This window comes from Neomonachus schauinslandi, chromosome 10 (genome assembly GCF_002201575.2).
Source record: "Neomonachus schauinslandi chromosome 10, ASM220157v2, whole genome shotgun sequence".
Classification (NCBI taxonomy): Eukaryota; Metazoa; Chordata; class Mammalia; order Carnivora; family Phocidae; genus Neomonachus; species Neomonachus schauinslandi.
Genome location: NC_058412.1, coordinates 74,484,075 through 74,504,043, shown reverse-complemented (window position 1 = coordinate 74,504,043; position 19,969 = coordinate 74,484,075). Strand labels below are relative to the sequence as shown.

Here is a 19,969-nt window from a genome sequence, read left to right as displayed (position 1 = left end):
CTTCACAGTATCAGCATCTCTGCCCAAATTAATTAGTTTTTATGATCATTTTTAATGGCTACCTAATATCCTATCAGGTTGCATTATAATTCTTTTTTTTTTTTTTAAAGATTTTATTTATTTATTTGAGAGAGGGAGAATGAGAGAGCACATGAGAGGGGGGAGGGTCATAGGGAGAAGCAGGCTCCCCGCTGAGCAGGGAGCCTGATGCGGAACTCGATCCCGGGACTCCAGGATCATGACCTGAGCCGAAGGCAGTCGCCCAACCAACTGAGCCACCCAGGCGCCCACATTATAATTCTTAAAACTCTAGATTTTAATGTTTCATTGTAATAAAGAATATAACCAGAGAATATATTCATAAAGACAGTTCCTCCTCGTGATCTTTAGTTATTTCCCTAACACAAATTCTTAGGAATGGAAATACTAATTTAATGATAAACAGTATTTTTAATGATTCTTGATACATATAATCAGATAATATCCCAAGAGCCTTATATTAATTCACTGGATGGGTTTAAATGTTACGTTTACATATTTCCTTATTATAAAAGTAATCCATACTGAAAATACAAAGAAGGATGATAACCCTGGATCTCACCACACAGAGATAAGCATGGCTAATATTTTGGTTAAGATTCCTACTATACTGGACATTACCATGTTTGTCATTTTATTTCTTCTGTGACATCTTTTTTTTTTTTTAAAGATTTTATTTATTTGACAGAGAGAGACACAGCAAGAGCAGGAACACAAGCAAGGGGAGTGGGAGAGGGAGAAGCAGGCTTCCCGTGGAGCAGGGAACCTGATGGGCTCGATCCCAGGACCCTGAGAGCATGACCTGAGCCGAAGGCAGATGCTTAATGACTGAGCCACCCAGGCGCCCCTATTCCGTGACATGTCTTTGTCCATTCTAAACTTGGGACATAGTTAAAATTATTATTATTTTTTTAAAGATTTTATTTATTTGACAGAGAGAGACACAGCGAGAGAGGGAACACAAGCAGGGGAAGTGGGAGAGGGAGAAGCAGGCTTCCTGCAGAGCAGAGAGCCTGATGCGGGGCTCAATCCCAGGACTCTGGGACCATGACCTGAGCCAAAGGCAGACGCCTAACAACTGAGCCACCCAGGTGCCCCCGTAGTTAAATTTTTATTAGTTAAAATTATTAGCCTATAAACATCTCCTCCTAAATTAAGGATATTAACTTGTCCTTTTGCTGAAAATCTCACAACCTGAGCTGAAATCAAGAGTGATACACTCAACTGACTGAGCCACCCAGGTTCCCACAGCATTAAAAAATAATACCCATTCAGGGGCACCTGGATGGCTTGATTGGTTAAGTGTCTGACTCTTTATTTCCACTCAGGTCATTACCTCAAGTTCCTGGGATCGAGCCCTGTGGGGCTCTGCACTCAGTGGAGAGTCTGCTTCTCTCCCTCTCCCATGGCCCCTCCCACACCTGTGCACCTGCGCGTTCTCTCTCAGAACTAAATAAATCTTTAAAAAATAATACCCATTCATTTTTCATTAATCTGTGATGCCTCTTTTATCATTTAAGTTTTATTTATTTTTAAAAGATTTTATTTATTGTTTAACAGAGAGAGACAGCGAGAGAGGGAACACAAGCAGGGAGAGTGGGAAAGGGAGAAGCAGGCTTCCCGCCGAGCAGGGAGCCCGATGTGGGACTCGATCCCAGGACCCTGGGATCATGACCTGAGCCACCCAGGCGCCCTATCATTTAAGTTTTAGAGTTATCTATTCTGGTCTCTATTATTTGTCTGTCAATTTGTATTAACTATTGTAGATTCATGTGTTTTAATACATGGTATGATTGTAGGTCAAGTCCCTTACTCCTGTTTGCTCTTTAAAACACTATCTTTGCTATTTTCAATACTTTTTATCTATTTATTTTTGTTTGATGATGACACAGGTAATTAAAAGATAAGTTACTTGGTCAATTACTTGGCAGATATGTGGTTATAGGAAATGTCAAAATACAACTGGCTTTACAGGACAAATTTTCTTAGAAAGAGAAGACAAGTAAAGGTAACCACAAAGCATAAGCCTACAGAAAACATACAAAAGATAAAGAAAACAGCACTATGGAAAAATCCTAAGCACAAAGGAAGATAGCAAGAGAGGAAGAAAGGAACATGGGAACTACAAAATAACTAAAAACCATTAATAAGATGGCATTAGTAAGTTCTTACCCATAATTACTCCAAATGTAAATGGATTAAATTCCCAATCAAATGGCAGAGTGGCTGAATGGACAGACAACAAGGCCCAACAAGGCTACCTCTAAGACACTCACTTCAGCTTCAAGGACACACACAGGCTCAAGATGAGGGGACGTAAAAAGAAATTTCATGCAAGTGGAAACCAACAGAGAGCAGGAGTAGCTATACTAATATAAGTGAAAATACACTTTAACTGAAAAGCTGTAACAGGAGATAAAGAAGGCCATTATATAATGATAAAGAAGTCAGTTCATCAAGAGGATATAACAGTTGTAAATATATCGACATACCTTGGAGATATGGGTAGGTTAAGAACCACTGCCAAAGTGAGTCAAATGAATTTTTTGGTTTCCTAGTGCAAATAAAAGTTATGTTTACACTATACTGTAAACTGTTAAGTATGCAACAGTATTATGTCTAGAAACACAATGTATATATGTTAATAAAATATTTATTGCTAAAAAATGATAATCATTATCTAAACTTTCAGGGAGTGGTAATCACTGATCACAGATCACCATAAACAAATAATAATGAAAAAGTCTGAAATATTGGGATAACTACCAAAAAGTGACAGACACATGAAGTGAGCAAGTGCTGTTGAAAAAATGGTGCCAACAGACTTGCTCAACACAGGATTGCCACAAAAAACGCAGTTTGTGAAGTGCAATAAAACAAGGTATGCCTATATGCACTTGACATCAGAGGACCTAAATGGATTAAGCAAATACCAATAGATCTGAAGGGAAAAATAGACAACAATACAATAATAGTAGGGAAGTTTAATACCCCACTTTCAACAATGGAGAGATCATCCAGGCAGAAAATCAGTTAAGAAAATGTTGGACTTGGACTACATATACTTTAGACAAAGTGGTTGTAACAGACATATATTGACCATTCAACCAGCAGCTGGATACATTCTTCTCAAATGCACAAGGAATATTCTCCAGGATAGATCATGTTAGGTCACAAAACAAGTATTAGCAAATTAAAGAAGACTGAAACCATACCAAGTATCTTTTCCAACCACAATAGTAATCAATTAAAGGAAAACTGGAAAATTCACAAATATATGGAAATTAAACAGTACGCCACTAAATAAGCAATGGGTCAAAGTAATAAAAACTGAAATAAAAAATATCTTGAAACAAATGAAAATAGAAATACAACATACCAAAACTTATAGGATACAGCAAAAGTACTTCTAAGAGGGAAGTTTGTGATAAATGCCTACATTAAGAAATACCTTGGGGTGCCTGGGTGGTGCAGTGGGTTAAGCCTCTGACTTTTGGTTTCAGCTCAGGTCGTGATCTCAGGATTCTGAGATTGAGACCCGTGCTCAGCATGGAGTCTGCTTAAGTTCCTCTCTCCCTCTGCCCTTCCCCACCACACTCTTTCTCTCTCAAATACATAAATAAATCTTAAAAAAAAAAAAAATTTTTTTTTTTTCCACTTAGGGGTGCCTGGCTGGCCTGGTTGATAGTATGCAATTCTTGATCTCAGGGTAGTGAGTTCAAGCCTCACCTTGGGTATGGAGGCTACTCTAAAAAAAAAAAAGAAAAGAAAAGAAAAAAAAAAACTATCTCAAATAAATGACCTAACATCATGCCACCAGAAATTAGAAAAAGAAACATAATAAAAGTTAAAAAAATAAAAAAAAGAAATTAGAAAAAGAAAAAAAAATAAGCCCAATGTTAGCAGAAGAAAGGAAACTGTAACAAAGATCAGAGAAGAGATAAATTAAAAAGACTGGAAAAACAACAGAAAAGATCAACAAAACTAAGAGCTGCTTTCTGAAAAGATAAAACTGACAAACTTTTAGCTACACTAAGATAAAAAGACTCAAAATCAGAAAAGAGGACACATTACAACTGATACTATAGAAATAAAAAGGAGTATGAGACTACCATGAACAATTATATGCCAACAAATTAAATAACCTAGAAAAAAATGAATAAATTCCTAGAAACATACAACATACCAAAACTAAATCACGAAGAAATAGAAAATCTGAACAGACCAATAAAGAGTAAGGAGGCTGAATCGGTAATCAAAAATTTCCCAGCAAAGAAAAGCCCGGAACCAGATGGACTCACTGGTGAAATCTACCAAACATTTAAAGAATTAGCACCAATCCTTCTCAAATCTTCCAAAAAAAATTGAAGAGAAGGAAACACTTCCAAACTCATTTTATCAGGCCAGTATTCCGCAGTACAAAAGCCAGACAAGGGCACTTAAGAAAACTATCCAATATCCCTGGTGAATATAGATACAAAAATACTCAACAAAATGCTAGCAAACCTAATTCAATAGCATGCTGAAAAGATTATTCATCATGCTAAAGTAAGATTAATCCTTGAGATATAACAATGGTTCAACACATGCAAATCAACGAATGTGACACATTAACAGAATGAAAGATAAAAATCACATGATCTCAATAAATACAGAAAAAACATTTGACAAAATTCAAAATCCATTCATGATACAGATTCTCTCAACAATTGGATATGGAATGACTAATACTCAACATTATAAAGGCCATATATGACAAGTCCATAGCTAACATCATATTCAATGGTAAAAAGCTGAAAAGTTTTCCTCTAAGATAGTAACAACACAAGGATGACCACTCTTAACTACTTCTAATGAACACAGTACTGGAAGTCTTAGCCAGAACAATCAAGTAAGAAAAAGAAATAAAAAGCATCCAAATCAGAAAGGATTTGCAGGTGATATGATTTTATATACAAAAAACCTTAAATATTCCACTGTAGAACTAATACATGAATTCAGTTCAGGATGTAAAATCAACATCCAGAAATCAGTCGTGTTTTGATACACTAACAATGAAATATCTGAAAAAGAAACACACAAAACAACACCATTTAAAACAGCATCAAAACCAAATACTTAGTAAAAAATTTAACCAAGGAAGGAAAAGATCTATACATTGAAAACTTAAAACTTTGATGAAAGAAAATAAAGAGGACACAAATAAATGGAAAGATATGCCACATTCATGATTTGGAAAAATGAGTATCATTAAAATGTCCACACTACCCAAAGCCATCTATACAATGAAAGCAATCCCTATCAAAATTCCAATGGCATTTTTTACAGAAAGAGAAAAAAAAAAATCCCAAAATTTGTATAGAACCACAAAAGATCTCAAACAGCCAAAGCAACCCTGAGAAAGAAGTAAAAGGCATCACACTTTCTGATCTCAAACTATATTACGAAGCTATAATAATCAGAACAATATTGTACTGACATAAAAACACACTGGGGGGGGTGCCTGGGTGGCTCAGTTGGTTGAACATCTGACTCCTGGTTTCAGTTCAGGTCATAATCTCAAGGTCATAGATTGGGTCCCATGTCAGGCTTTGTGCTTGGTGGGGAGTCTGCCTGAGATTCTCTTCTCACCCTCTGCCCCCCTCCCTCCCACTCATGCTCTCTGTCAAATAAATAAATGTTAAAAAAAATAGACACTTGGACCTACTTGAAACAGAACTGAGAGCACAGAAACAAACCCTTGAATATATGCTCAACTAATATTGGATAAGGGAGCCAAGAATACTCAAAAGGGAACAGAAAATTTCTTCAATAAATTGTGTGGGAAAACTGGATAATCACATGCTCTTGAAATTGCTATGCTAATAAAATTGGACCCCTATCTTTACTCACAAAAATTAACTTGAAATGGATTAAAGACTTTGTTTATTTGACAGAGAGAGACACAGCGAGAGAGGGAACACAAGCAGGGGGAGTCGGAGAGGGAGAAGCAGGCTTCCTGCCGAGCAGGGAGCCCGATGCAGGGCTCGATCCCAGGACGCTGGGATCATGACCTGAGCTGAAGGCAGACCCTTGACTGAGCCACCCAGGCGCCCCGGATTAAAGACTTTAAACATAAGACCTGAAAATATGAAACTCCTAGAGGAAAACATAGGGAAAAAGTTCCTTGAGATAGATGTCTTGGCAATGATTTTTTTTTTATGACACCAGAAGTAGAAACAAATAGATAAGTGGGACTACATCAAACTAAAAAGTTTCTACATAGCAAAAGAAACAATCAACAAAGTGAAAAGGCAGCCTATGAAGTGGGATAAAGTATTTGCAAAGCATATATATATTTGATAAAGGGTTAATATCCAAAATATATAAGGAACTCCTATAACTCAAAAGCAAAAAAAAAAAAAAAATCTGATTTAAGAATTGGCAGGAGACCTGAACATTTTTCCAAAGACATACAAATGACCAACAGATACATGAAAAGATGCTCAACATCACTAATCATCAGGGAAATGCAAATCAAAATCACAATATCACTTCATATATGTTAGAATTATCAAAAAGACAAGTGGTAAGTGGTAACTGATGTTGTGAGGATGTGGAGAAAAGGAAACCCTTGTGTACTGTTGGTGAGAATGCAAATTGATACAGCTATCATGGAAAAAAAAAGGAAAGTTCCCCAAAAAATCAAAAAAGGAGAGGCACCTGTATGGCTCAGTTGGTTAGGCATCTGACTCTTGGTTTCGGCTTAGGTCATGATCTTGGGGTCATGGTATCGAGTCCCATGTTGGGCTCTGTGCTCAGCGGGAATCTGCTTGGGATTCTCTCCCTCTCTGCTCCTCATCCCGCTCTCATGCAAATTCTCTTTTTTTTTTTTTTTTAAAGATTTTTTATTTATTTGCGAGAGAGAGAATGAGAGACAGAGAGCATGAGAGGGAGGAGGGTCAGAGGGAGAAGCAGACTCCCTGCTGAGCAGGGAGCCTGACGTGGGACTCGATCCCAGGACTCCGGGATCATGACCTGAGCCGAAGGCAGTCGCTTAACCAACTGAGCCACCCAGGCGCCCCGCAAATTCTCTCTTAAGTAAATACAATCTTAAAAACATTAAAAAAGGAACTACCAAACTACCACATGATTCAACAAACCCACTTCTGGGTACTATCTAAAGGAAATGGAGTCTGGGTCACAAAGAGATATCTACACTCCCAACTTTACTGTAGTATTAACAATAGCCAAGATATGGAAACAACCTAAGTGTCCACTGATGGATGAATAAAGAATACACACACACACACAGTGTAAGTATTATTCAGCCATGACAAAAGGGAAATCCTGCCATTTGCAGCAACATGGATTGGCCTTGAGGGCATTATGCTAATAAGTCAGACAGAAAAAGACAAATATCCTGTGACATCACATATATGTGGAATCTACAAAAGCCAAACTCAGAGAAACAGAGCAGTACAATGGTGGCCAGGAGCTGAGAGCTAGGTGAAATGGGGAGATAATGGAGAAAGGGTACATGCCTTCAGTTATTTATCTATTTGAGAGGGAGGGAGGAGGGATAGGGCCAGAGGGAGAGGGAGAGAATCTTAGGCAGGCTCCATGCCTAGCGCAGAGCCCAGCACGGAGCCCAACGCGGGGCTTGATCTCACAACCCAGAGATCATGACCTGAGCAGAAACCAACAGCTGGATGCTTAAAGGACTAAGCCACCCAGGCATCCCCATATCTTTAGTTATATAAGATGAATAAGCTCTGGGGACCAATGTCCAGCATGGTGACTATATAGTTAGCAATACAGTATTACATACTCGAAAGTAGCCAAGACAAGTAGATTTTAAATGTTCCCACCATACATTAAAAAAGTGGTAATTTGTGAGGTGATTGAGATATTAACTACCTCTCTTGTGTTAATCATTTTGTAATAGGTATAATGTATCAAATCACCACATATACTTTAAACTTGTTACATATATTTATATCTCAAAAAAGCTGAAAAAAAAAAGTAAATCTTAAAAAAGGCATGTGTACATTAACAAAAAATGTTACAAAATCATACCAAAGTACTTTCAATTCAAAAAGAAAGAAGAAATGTAAAGAACTAAGGCCAATCCATTTTCCCATTTATTTCTATTGATATTTATTTTTAAACTTAAAATGTATTTTACCTCTGATTATGAAAATTATGCTTACTATGAAAAATAAGTTGACATACTATTCATTTTTTTCACCTACCACAATAATACATTTTTCTATTAGTTTTATGATTTAGTAGCAACATATACTTTTTTTTTTGAGTACAGGTGATGCACAATGTACATTAGTTTCAGGTGTACAACATAGTGATTTGACAAGTTTGTATGTTATGCTACGCTTACCACAAGGCAACATTTACTTTAAATCCTGCTATATACTGCTAAGAATTCAAAAAAAAAAAAAAAACAAAACCAAAAAGACCCTCACAGTCATCACTGGACTAGGGTTTTAGCTTGAAAGAGAGAAATTGACTGAAGTGCACCATTTACTCAATTAATAGGCTAGATCAATGGCAATTAATACAGGCCTGGTACCCTAGTTATCAATAAAGACATGAAAGTGATTAAGTCTCTGCTCATAATCTAGCAGTTCTACGTTGTCTTATGAATTTACATGTAGGGACCATGCTGTAATGCACAAAATCAATTTCAATTTCAATAAGCAAACATGTCTTTTTATTAATTACACTGGTTGCAACCATTATGCCTACATGGGTAGCAAACTCTAATTTTCCCATTCTGCAGTATTATTGGATATGTGAGGAGTTTGAAATGATTTGCAACGATTTTTAATTTGCATAAATATATTTAAAGATAGGTATACTCAAAAGTATGAAAGAAACGTAGAAACACAAAATAAATTCAGCAAGACTTTTGGAATCTTTTAGATAATGTGAGTGTCATTATCTAAATTCTAAAGCATTACCTAGGTAAAGCATTACCAAGGACACAGAAACTGAACAAGAAATGGCTTGTCCAAGATCAAACAATCTGTAGAAGAAATAAGACTAGAACCTTCTGCCACATAGAGGAAAAGGGGCCATTCCAGGCTAATTCCATTTCTCACACAAGAATTCAGGTTCTACTGAAAAGGAAGAGCAGAATCAAGTGCTAAAAGATGCAAGTGTCTGTTTTCTAATCAACTGTATGATTTCATGTAAATTTTTAACTGTCTCTAGATTTCAAAAGACTGATTGCTAAAAGAAGTCAATGGTCTACCTCTAAAATTCCTTTTACTTGAAATTTCTAAGATGTTAAGTGTTTGGTGCAGCTTAATATACTCAAGGTTACCCTGAGTTGTCCTCACTGGGATCTTTGGGGTTTAGACCTCCAGTCTTCAATGACCTGGTCCGTTTCAGTAACCTACCACGGGCTTTTCTAATTTAGCCCTGTTCTGGCCTCTAGTGATAGAACCAAACTGTAAATCATATAGTGAATAATATTTGTACCAGTAATGGTTTTTGATGGTGGTGAGGGAGGTGGTGTTTTTCAGTGACTTAAAAGCAGGTCTCCTAATTCTGTTCAGATCTTCCCCTTTAGAATCTTTATAATTCTGCTCTCCCTAGAATGTGTGAATTAAATGGCCCTGGAAATATGTGAAAATGGATGAATATATATTTAAAACGTATCAATCTTTAAGAATAGTGGAGAGGCATTTTCCTTGAACATGATTTTTAGAGGCATTCTAGTATCAAAACAAAAAGCTACCTTTTGAGATATTGAACAACCAAATTTACTCAAACACTGGAAGCAAAGCAGATGAAGAACCTGGCTCGTAAGGGTTCTTTTTACGCACATTTATGACAATACCTTTTTAAAAATCAGGTACCCCAAACTGGGCCACCAGAGGCAGGTAAATGGAAATTACACACTTTGGTGAACTTTACTTATGAGAACAGAAAACTAAACCCTGAGGATCAAAGCAAACACAGTAAAGAAGCAGCTCTGTGTTTTAGAAGTTCTCTGAAGACCTTTACTCCATTTTCTCTTTAGGTATACTACTCTTCCCTTTGGTCCTCCCCTCTGGATTTGGGGATTATAAAGTGTTAAGAATTTACAAATTAGTTTGTTGTAGATCAGGGTTCTGAATGTCAAATGAGGCTTAACCATAACTGGTTAGTTCCTTATGGAGCAGGAAAGCATGTACAAGCCAAGGAGGTTCCACTTAATCTTGGAAATTAGGATGGTACCAATATATGGCACACAAGTATCTTATTCAAGGGTATAGCTTACTGTGTTAATTTTGAGCTTCATTCACAAGATGGCAAATGGTTTGTAATCATAAGTTATTGATAGAACATAATAAATTACTAGCTTCAGTTATCATCACCCCAAAAGATGTCCTTGACGAATGACACATAAAATAGAATCGTATGAATAAATAGTTCTAATAATTTCTCACCAAAAAAATCATCATGGGAGGGGGAAGGCAATGACAGCATTACTAGACCAAGAATGTTAGTTCTATGGGCTGGAATAATGGAATTTCTCTAGACCTCAAATTCTCAATATAAACTGGGGGCTGTATAAGATTTTCATTAAGATCCTTATCAGTTCTGAAATTTCATGAAATGGTGGGTTAATTTTCTTGTTTTGAGTATCAACTTCACTGACACGGATGCCTTTTTTTTTTCTTGTAAAATCTGTTCAGACATTGTCCAAGCTATACTGTTAAATGACATATAAGGTGATAGGACCCTAGTCTTAAGGAGAAATTTGTTTCTCATAAATCATTTGGAAAAGTATATCTGGGTAAGAGTCAAGGGATTTTGCCAGATAAACTTACTGCCATTTCCTCCAAAGCCTGCTAAGTGGTAAAATGAGGCATGAGTCCTAGATTATAAGGAAGTAAAGAGAATTACCTTTAAGGAGGAATTACCAAAATACTGGGGAGAACAACATTTAAAGATCAGTGGACATCATGTCTCAAAGTAAAACAATTTAAAAGGCAGATAATTTATTTGAAATGAGTAGTGAATTCTGAGCCACTGACACCATGGTATTCTAGTAATGGCTTATAAAAGATTTAAAAAATATAGTATAACAACCCTATTAAAGATTTAATTAACTCTTTTCATGTATCACAGTCCCCAGAGAATGTTAGCAACTTAGTATTTGCAGTCTAATGGTGTATTTGTGTTCACTGCGGAGTCTGAATATAACTAGATTCCAATTTTAAATCCAAACTAATAAAAGAATGATTATGCTCATCTCAGCCTATTACTACACCTGGTTCTAGCTGAAATCAACATTTTATGTCAATCAAGAACAGCACTTTAGATAACTGGAGAAAAACCCTGGAGAAAAAAATTTAATCGCATTATTCTAGTACCTTGGGTCTTTTTCTGTGTAAAAACGTTCATTACGTTTGTTATCACCAAAAGTTGCTCGATACACATCATGACAGCGAAGGTTCCTCTGGAAAGTGTAGAATAGGACATCTTCCTCTTCTTCATCCTTTACCCATTCTGAAAGAAAATAATTAAAGAATTATACATTACATATTATTAACAATTGAAAAAAAGGGCACAGGGTATTCAAATTTTGAGTGCCACAAAAAAAAAAAAAAGAGAGATTTACAAGTTCATCCCTGGAAATGTAAAATTGAACACAGGTTTGACTGGAGCTAACCAATGTTATACAGAAGTCAGAGAGCTTTCTGGAGAATAAAATATTACTATATCAATTCCAAAGTTTCAAGTAGTTCTCAGTCTCAGGTTTCTAAATAAGAGTTGAATGTTTAGTATCTCAGTGTCACATGCTTACAGGAGATAAGTTATGTTTACATCTACATTCTCTAACTTTGAGTCTAAAGAAACACTGGATCACATTCTCTCATGCCTATCTCTTTCTGTCTACCCTCAAACCATAGAATATCTCAAACTACCAAATGCATTTTAATGCTGGAGTTTGCTTGATCTTACCAGAAGCTGTCAATGAAGTTTTCACACGATCACACCATGACTGCCACCTGGCTGACAGTGACTGTAACACATCATTGTATAATAGCATCTTGATTTTAGAGAGGTTAAAATGTACAAAATGTATGTCTCAGGGGGCACCTGGGTGGCTCAGTCGGTGAACATCCGACTTTTGATTTTGGCACAGGTCATGAGCTTGAGCCTCAGGTGGGGCTCTGCCCTGGGCATGGAGCCTGCTTAAGATTTTCTTTCCCTCTCTCTCTGCCCATCTCCCCCAAAGTAGGTCTCAGAATAAATTAGACTATAATTTCAACTGCAAAAGCATTTAGTTATTAAACAATGGGGAAAATTATGGTAGAAAATGAAAAGGGAAGATAAACTATGAATATATGTACCACTCAATGATAAAAGATAAAATTTGAAGTTGGTTCTCTTAGTCAAAATATCACAACTTCTGTTAATGATTAAGTTAGTTCAACATGTGCCAAAGTTTGTTGGTAGTGACCCTGGGCAATCTGCTCTCATAGCTTGACAAGATAACATTAAATTAAAAAAAAAAACAACACCTAAACTTAAAGTTAAGTAACATATTAAGATACAACTTATATGCAAAAATATATCTGAATGGTAAATTTGCAAAGAATTACTACTCTACTGAAATACACTGTACAGTTTGGATTCTGACTGTAATACTTTAAAAAACATGAACATGAATTTGGATATACACTTAAAGGAAGGTCTCCTGAATAAGAGAGACACAGGAAGCTATGGAGTCCATAGGGATAAATGGATTAGGCATTCACCTTCTCATTCACATTGACAAGTAAAAATGTTTCAAAGATGCGGACAATTCTCACAGTTGCCTGTTTAACACAGAAGACTGTTTTGTTTGGTGGCTTACCAAAACTGGACACGTTTGGGAAAGAGGCTTCCATTACAGGCTGATCACTGAGCTTCACAACTATACAGGTAGATGCTTCAGAATCTTCAGTTCTTATCTTAGCAGCTACATATTTTTCATCGGGAGCAACTCTGATACAATCAATGAAGGGCTGGTCTAATTTAAGTTCCTCCAAATTGAATAAAACTTCGTAATTATCATTATCTGCTGCATAAAGAAAAGTATGAAAGTGTTAACTCCATAAGATGTACTTAAAAAAATCTTTAAACTGTATTTCAGTGCTTTGAATTAGCATCCCCCATCTATGAGAGGCTACATTCGGCTTCCTTCATAGAAAAGACCATGGAGACATTATGGCGTTAACAGAACATAAATGACATTGAATAATCTACGTAAAAGGCTCAGAGTAGTACTTGGGATATAGGAGATGCTCAAAAAATACTGGATCCCACCTCCATTCTCCCCACCAAAGCTTTTGGGCATAGCTGTTAACTGTATCTTGAGCAAACCCAGATATTAACTAGTTTATATTTTTATATATTTTTAAAAAAATATGTAGAAATAATCTAAAAATCTATATATATTTTCTATACCTTTGAGAAATTAATACCGAATTTCCTATGAAAAAACATGAATTATGAAAAATCAGAGTACGTTAGAAAAAAAAAGGAAAAACTATGGTGTACCTTCTTCGTCTTTGGAACGAACCAAGCAGCAACCTTCTTGATAATAAACGAAACCACCATGCTTAACCTGACCAAAAAAAAAAAAAAAAAAAAGAAAAATGGTTTAATAATAATTTAAACACAATTTAATTAACTGTTTGATGGTCTGACCATTTATTTTTAAGACTTCTTATTTATTCATTTGACAGCTAGAGAGCGTGAGAGCATGAGCAGGGAGGAGGGTCAGAAGGAGAAGCAGACTCCCTGTTGAGCAGGGAGTCCTATGCGGGGCTCGATCCCAGGACCCTGAGATCATAACCTGAGCCAAAGGCAAATGCTTAACTGACTGAGCCACCAGGAGCCCCTGGTCTGACCATTTAAGATGAAAAAAAAAAAAAAGATCTTTTATAAAAAGCAGACCTATGTCTATGAATGAACACAAAAAACTTAAAGTGGATCACTTTTTACAACACAGTAATTAAGATATGGTTTTCATACATTCACAATCACTGGAGGAGTTTCTAATACATAAATTTAAGAGTCAACAAAGAGAAGGCATAACAAAATCTGTTTTGGCTCTTATGACACTAACAAACCACTTTAGCTATATTTTGGGAGTATCTGACATCCCTATGGTGGGATTCAGTTAACAAAAGATTGAATGAACTCTTCAAGGTAATCTAAAATGAGGCAGATGAAGAAACAGTGGTTCAGATTAGTCTGAAAACACAATCAGTAACCTGCTGAGATTCTTTTCTCTAAAATATGCAGTCACCACCAACTGTCCTGGTTTCAATTTGATTTTTTAAAAAAAAAGATTTATTTATTTGAGAGAGTGAGAGCGCAAGTGCACGTGAGTGAGAGAGCAGGAAGGGGGGGCAGAGGGAGAAAGAGTCTCAAGCAGACTCTGAACTGAGGGTGGAGCCTGATTTGGGGCTCTATCTCATGACCCTGAGATCATGACCTAGACTGAAACCAAGAGTACAACGCCCAACCAACTGCACCACCCAAGCGCCCCTCAATTTGATTTTATACAAAGCGTCTTATGGGTTGATAGATATACACAATTTGAGATTGAGAGAATATTACCCAATATATAAATAGTGCTCTTGTCTAATACCTACATGTTAAATGCAATTGATTGATTGATATGACTTCAGGTAGCCTAAGACACATTTATTACCTGCTAGTTAATGATTTATTTCGAATCTGGAATTCCTGATTCTTAACCTACTGCTATTTCCATTATACTATGAATGTGATTTTCATTTATAAGCTGTGGTTCTATTTTCCAGCCTTAATGAAAAAGTTGCAACATGCATGTTCAATCTGTTTCAACTGGATATATGACTGTGGTAACACCATTAAATGGTCAATTACTTGGCTTTCATGGTATTACACTACTTAAAGTGTATTTCCTTTTTTTTTTTTTTTACCATTTTTTTCTTTTTTTCAAATTTTCTTAAAGTATATTTCCTTTTATTTAAAAAAAAAGTGTAGACAGAGCAATCAAATACTTTTCAAATAATAATAAAAAAATGATGGTTGATGGTTTCATATGAACTTCTCCTTGGAATTATTTAAGACATTTTAAAATAGAAGTGTTTGCTTCCAAAAACCAGAATTAACAAAGTAACTTGGAAATTCATTTTGACTTTGAAATTCATTTACAGTTTATTTTAAAAACAACATTCTGCTTATTCTTTGTTAAGTTTTTCAGCATAAAGGCAAAAGCAGTTTAATTTTGTTGTGGGATTATGTCTAGAATCACAAAGTACTTCATTTGCATCCTGACCGGTAATACCAGATTACAAAAAAAAAAGACATAAGATATCCTACCTCTGCATTGATGATTTCGTATTCTTCTTGTGGTTGTGTTTCTAATTTTGTTCTCACTTTTTCAAACGCATCCATGTTTTCTGAAAGTGATTTTTCGTTTTCTTGTTTAATAGGCAGAAAATCCTGGAAAGAATTTTACTGGTATGATCATATTTCAAACTAGAGAGAAAAACCTTTGCTTTTTAGAAATCATCCCTATTTCTTTTTCATGCAAGTACTACAAGGGTAGGTCTATATCTATGAAATAATATGCATTTCACAGATCTTAAATGCTGTTTCTTAAGCTCTTTTTCATTTAAAAACGTAAACAAAGAAAATACGGTGGACACCTGATGGCTATACTATTAATTAACATGTATAAGTCCTTAAGGTACAGAAGCACTAAGAAGCACTGGAGAATATTTAGACATACTATAAGAAAAGCTTATACAAAATTAAGCAGCAAAGGCAAGGATGTTTACATATTTAATAGGGGTAAAAGGTAGAAAGAAATGTTTACTGAGTTTTATCAAGTACTACAATACCTCCTAAAAGGAGGGAAATTTCAAAGGGAGAGGAAGACATTATCTTTATTAATAAATGTTCACTATTATTTTTATTCGCAGCATTATAAGAAATACGTCTTATTTTATATCTTCATTAGCCATAATTTTCTTCTCTTGTGGGGATAAGGAATCCCCCAAATAGAACTGTTTATCATATCAAAAGGTTAATTAATACTTTATATAAAAAACAGAGCTTTTAAGTTTAAGGAAAAAATATGTTCGCTGTATAAACAGAGTTCAGAAAAAATAATGGACAATTAATGAACATGAGTAGAGATACAGATGAAAGCTAAAGAAGCATTCAATGTCTTATTGGAAGTATGTAATAAGCTAAGAGCTTTAGGTGACCTCTGGTGAGTGTGTAAATGCCACATGAATTATTAAAATTTGGATAAGGCAAAAACATGTTATCAAATAAAAAAGGTTCACTTATTCAACACTTCACAGGTTTGCCTCGGTTAAGCAAAAGAATTCTAGCCAAGATTTTCAACATCAGCTTTCTACCAAAGATGACAACTGTACAGTGATTTGTGCCGGAGGGGCACTAAGCTGTTGGTAAGGACCTCTAACAGCTGGTAAATATTTATGGCACAAGTGTGTCCATGATACTTTACCAACACTGTAGTAAGCTATAAATACAGTTTATATCACAAAAAGTTTACAGTCTAAAATTAAACACAAGAATAAAATAGAAAAATCACCAAAACAAATCAAATGGAAAAACGATCATTTTCACAAAGTTTTTCCTTTGGACTTTTTGAGATACTTTATGATTTGGATTAGATTCCACTTAGGAACAACTGTTATGGTAGTCTAAGTCATTCAGTCTCTACTTCAATCATATACTTAATATGCTTGAGTAATTATTTAAAATCCAAATACTGGAGGCTCATATGTTTTTCATTTATTTCTTAGCATTTTCACAAAATCTAGATAGAATTGATTTTTAGAGTAGTGAGGTAAAGTATCTATATCAATAATTTCCTACTATCACCTGAAACACAAATTGGAAGATCACTAGAAATCTATCCTGAAACTATAACTTAGCAATTGGAACTGCCTTTTCATTTCCAGATAACATTGCTTATTTGTTTTGTAATTCCACTGCAACTTTTGAAGTAGAGTCAGGCTAGCTATGAAGAGTACCTCTTTCTACCTTGCAGTTTCTAGCACATTCTGTGTCACAGAGCTGGGCCTTGTTACTTTTAAATAACTGTTCTTTTTTTAGAATACCCATTCTTACAGAGCCATAGCCAATGCAGGGCTAAAGGCAACAGAACTGGGAATACTACCTGTCCTCTTAGTCAAATTTATTTTACTTTCTTGATTAGCCTTTTTCTGGGTCAAAAATCCAAATAAACTTGAGCTTATCTGAACTAAAATAACCATGTAAGCAACAGGACTTTTAACTGCCTTAATAAAATGGAGATAAAATTCAGAGCTTTATAAATAATTCCTCAAAAGGAATTACTCCCAGGAAAATGGAGATTTTATATAATATTCATAAATCCAAAATATTCAACATCCAAGTTGTTTTTGGTTTTAATTCTGTCCCAACAATACCCACTGGGTATTTTAAGCTTTCATTTCAATGCCAGTTAGCATTATCATTAGAGTACACAGCTAAACCTATCTATTTTAGCCAAGTATCTTAATACATTAATAGTTTACTGGTTTGAAGGGCGTACACTACCTAATGGAACTGAGGTGAGGATAGCTTTAACTTAAAATTTTAAGGTTACGTGAAAAGTATCACTCCATTAGTGGAAAAAGGCACTCTTTCCCACCTTCTAGGTGACCTACCATAAAACCATTTTAACAGTGAAACTCATGAAACAGGAGGATGGAATATGTTAACTTCATTATGGCAAAAATGAATTCTAAAGACAGAAAAATTGCACAGTAAAAACACACTGGACAGCTTTTAGTCAAGATGGTACCATTAAGAAATGGCTAATTCCAAATCCAGGGCAGGCGAGTAAAAAAATAGTCTTGTCAGAAAGCAAGGAAATGCCCAAAGCTTAATGGAGAGGTGTTAAAAAGGGCCAGTTTGTAGAGGTTCCTATATTTGGGACAATTCGAGCACCAAAAAGAATAATGACTGTAACTGATATTACCCTGAAAAATATAAAAATTCATAATTTGAAAACAAGCCAAAACAACAAAAAACTCCCCAAACACACCACACTAGAATTAAAAAATAAGGGTTCAACAAAAAAGAAAACTCTTCTTTACAGAATAATATCAGCTAATAAATGTAGAAATAATAGAATTAGAAAATCATTAGCAACCCCAGTGTCAACTGATTAGGGTAAAGATCATCAATGGTTATTAAATTTATTAGGTGAAATGATGTTGGGTAACACAATGCTCATGTAGTACCAAGTACTACCCTATCGATTACTTAGTAACTGCAAAGAGAATAAGGTCCTTTTACTTATGGAGAGAACCAGCAATTATCACCTTAACCAAAATTATCAAGCTTTACATCATTAATAGTGGGACAAACTGACATTACAGGTCTCCTGAAATATAACATGAAGCATTTCAATTTAAGAATAAAGATAGTAAACCTAAAGGAAGAAACAGAATAAAGCTGTTTCAATGAAATTGATAAAGAAACTAGAGAAGATCAACAAAACAAAAAGTTGGTTATTTTTTTATATTTAAAAAAGTTGGTCCTCTGAAAAAAGGAAAAAAAAATATTTAAAAAATGTACTAAAAAGACATGTACAGCAAAAGTGATTAAAAAAGAATGTTAGAAATGAAAAAGGTGATAGGACTACATATATAATACAGATTAAAAAAATCACAATAAAGTTCTTTATGCCTATACATTTGAAAATGTACAGGTAAAATGAATAATTTTCCAGAAAATAAATGAATTCCCCAAACAGATAAAAACAGAAGAGCTGTATAAGCCAGAAACTATCAAAGAAATTAAACTGGTAATTAAGTGTCCTTTTCTTAAAAGAGACACCAAACCCAGATGCTTTCCAAGGCAGCTTTCTGAAATCTTCAAGGAACAGGTAATTTTCTCATATGCTAACCAAGAAAAAAATGTCAATTATTTAAAAGTACTCAACTTATTTTAGGAGGCAAATATAACCTTAACACCAAAACTGGACAATGACAACATAAGACAATTAAAAATCAGTCTTACTGTAAAACATGGACTAAAAAAATAAAAAATAAAATACAATGAATCAATGTATTTTTTAAAAGCACAAAACAAAAAACAGTAACAGTAATAATAAAACCCTATGTGACCAAGTAGGATATATCTTAAGAATGAAAGGATGGTTCAACATTAGAAAAATCTGCTAATGTAATCTAACACAAATAAAGGAGATAAATCTTAGGGCCATTTCCATTAATGCAGAAAAAAATAGAAAATAATCAAGACACTTTAGAAAATGATAAAACCTTAAATTATGAATAGAGAATTTAGAGAAATCAGGAACTTCTTTGACTTGATAAATGGTTTCTTTGTTGTTTTACACAGGACCATACTAAATCTGTAACTAACATACCTGAAGTGTATTCATATTAGTACACATCTTATTTAGTATCCATGAAACACTTCTCAATAACCTTAATTATACTCATTTAAAATATCTAGTTATATTTACTCTTTCATTGTTCAGAAGTGATTGTTAAATGAAGGGAAGTAATTGTTTCCTATGTCCCCTGCTTCCAATTCCTTTCCTCCCTTTTCTTGAGCCTCCTAAGATTTCTGCCCTTCTCATTCCACTGACTGCTCTTGTCAAGGTCACTGATGGCCACAGCACTGCAAAATACAAATGTTATTCTAGGTACTCATATACTTGACCTATAAGCATCACGACACAGTTGATAACTTCCTCCTCCCGAGAACACATTTCTTCACTTGACTTCCAAGACACCTCATTCTTATTGTTTTCCTCCTATCTCACTAGCCCTTCTCAGTCTTGTTAGTGGTTCCTATTCAACTCCCTGGCTTCTTAACAACAGCATGCCCTGCACCACTTCTTCATCTACAGTCT

The 19,969-nt window shown here is 35.1% G+C and overlaps 1 protein-coding gene across 4 annotated transcripts in view; it reads right to left on the bottom strand.

The window, feature by feature from the left end:
• The window catches only part of PREPL (prolyl endopeptidase like), a 55,210-nt gene that overhangs the window by 27,391 nt on the left and 7,850 nt on the right, over positions 1–19,969 (bottom strand). For all 4 annotated transcript variants that reach the window (XM_021701134.2, XM_021701136.1, XM_044919130.1 and 1 more), the window contains exons 2-5: positions 15,400–15,522; positions 13,582–13,648; positions 12,896–13,102; positions 11,406–11,541 (exon numbers count right to left, since the gene is read on the bottom strand). In XM_021701134.2, coding sequence (XP_021556809.1) covers positions 11,406–11,541; positions 12,896–13,102; positions 13,582–13,648; positions 15,400–15,474 — 485 coding nt within the window. In that variant the 5' untranslated portion in view covers positions 15,475–15,522. The remainder of the gene's footprint in view (positions 1–11,405; positions 11,542–12,895; positions 13,103–13,581; positions 13,649–15,399; positions 15,523–19,969) is intronic.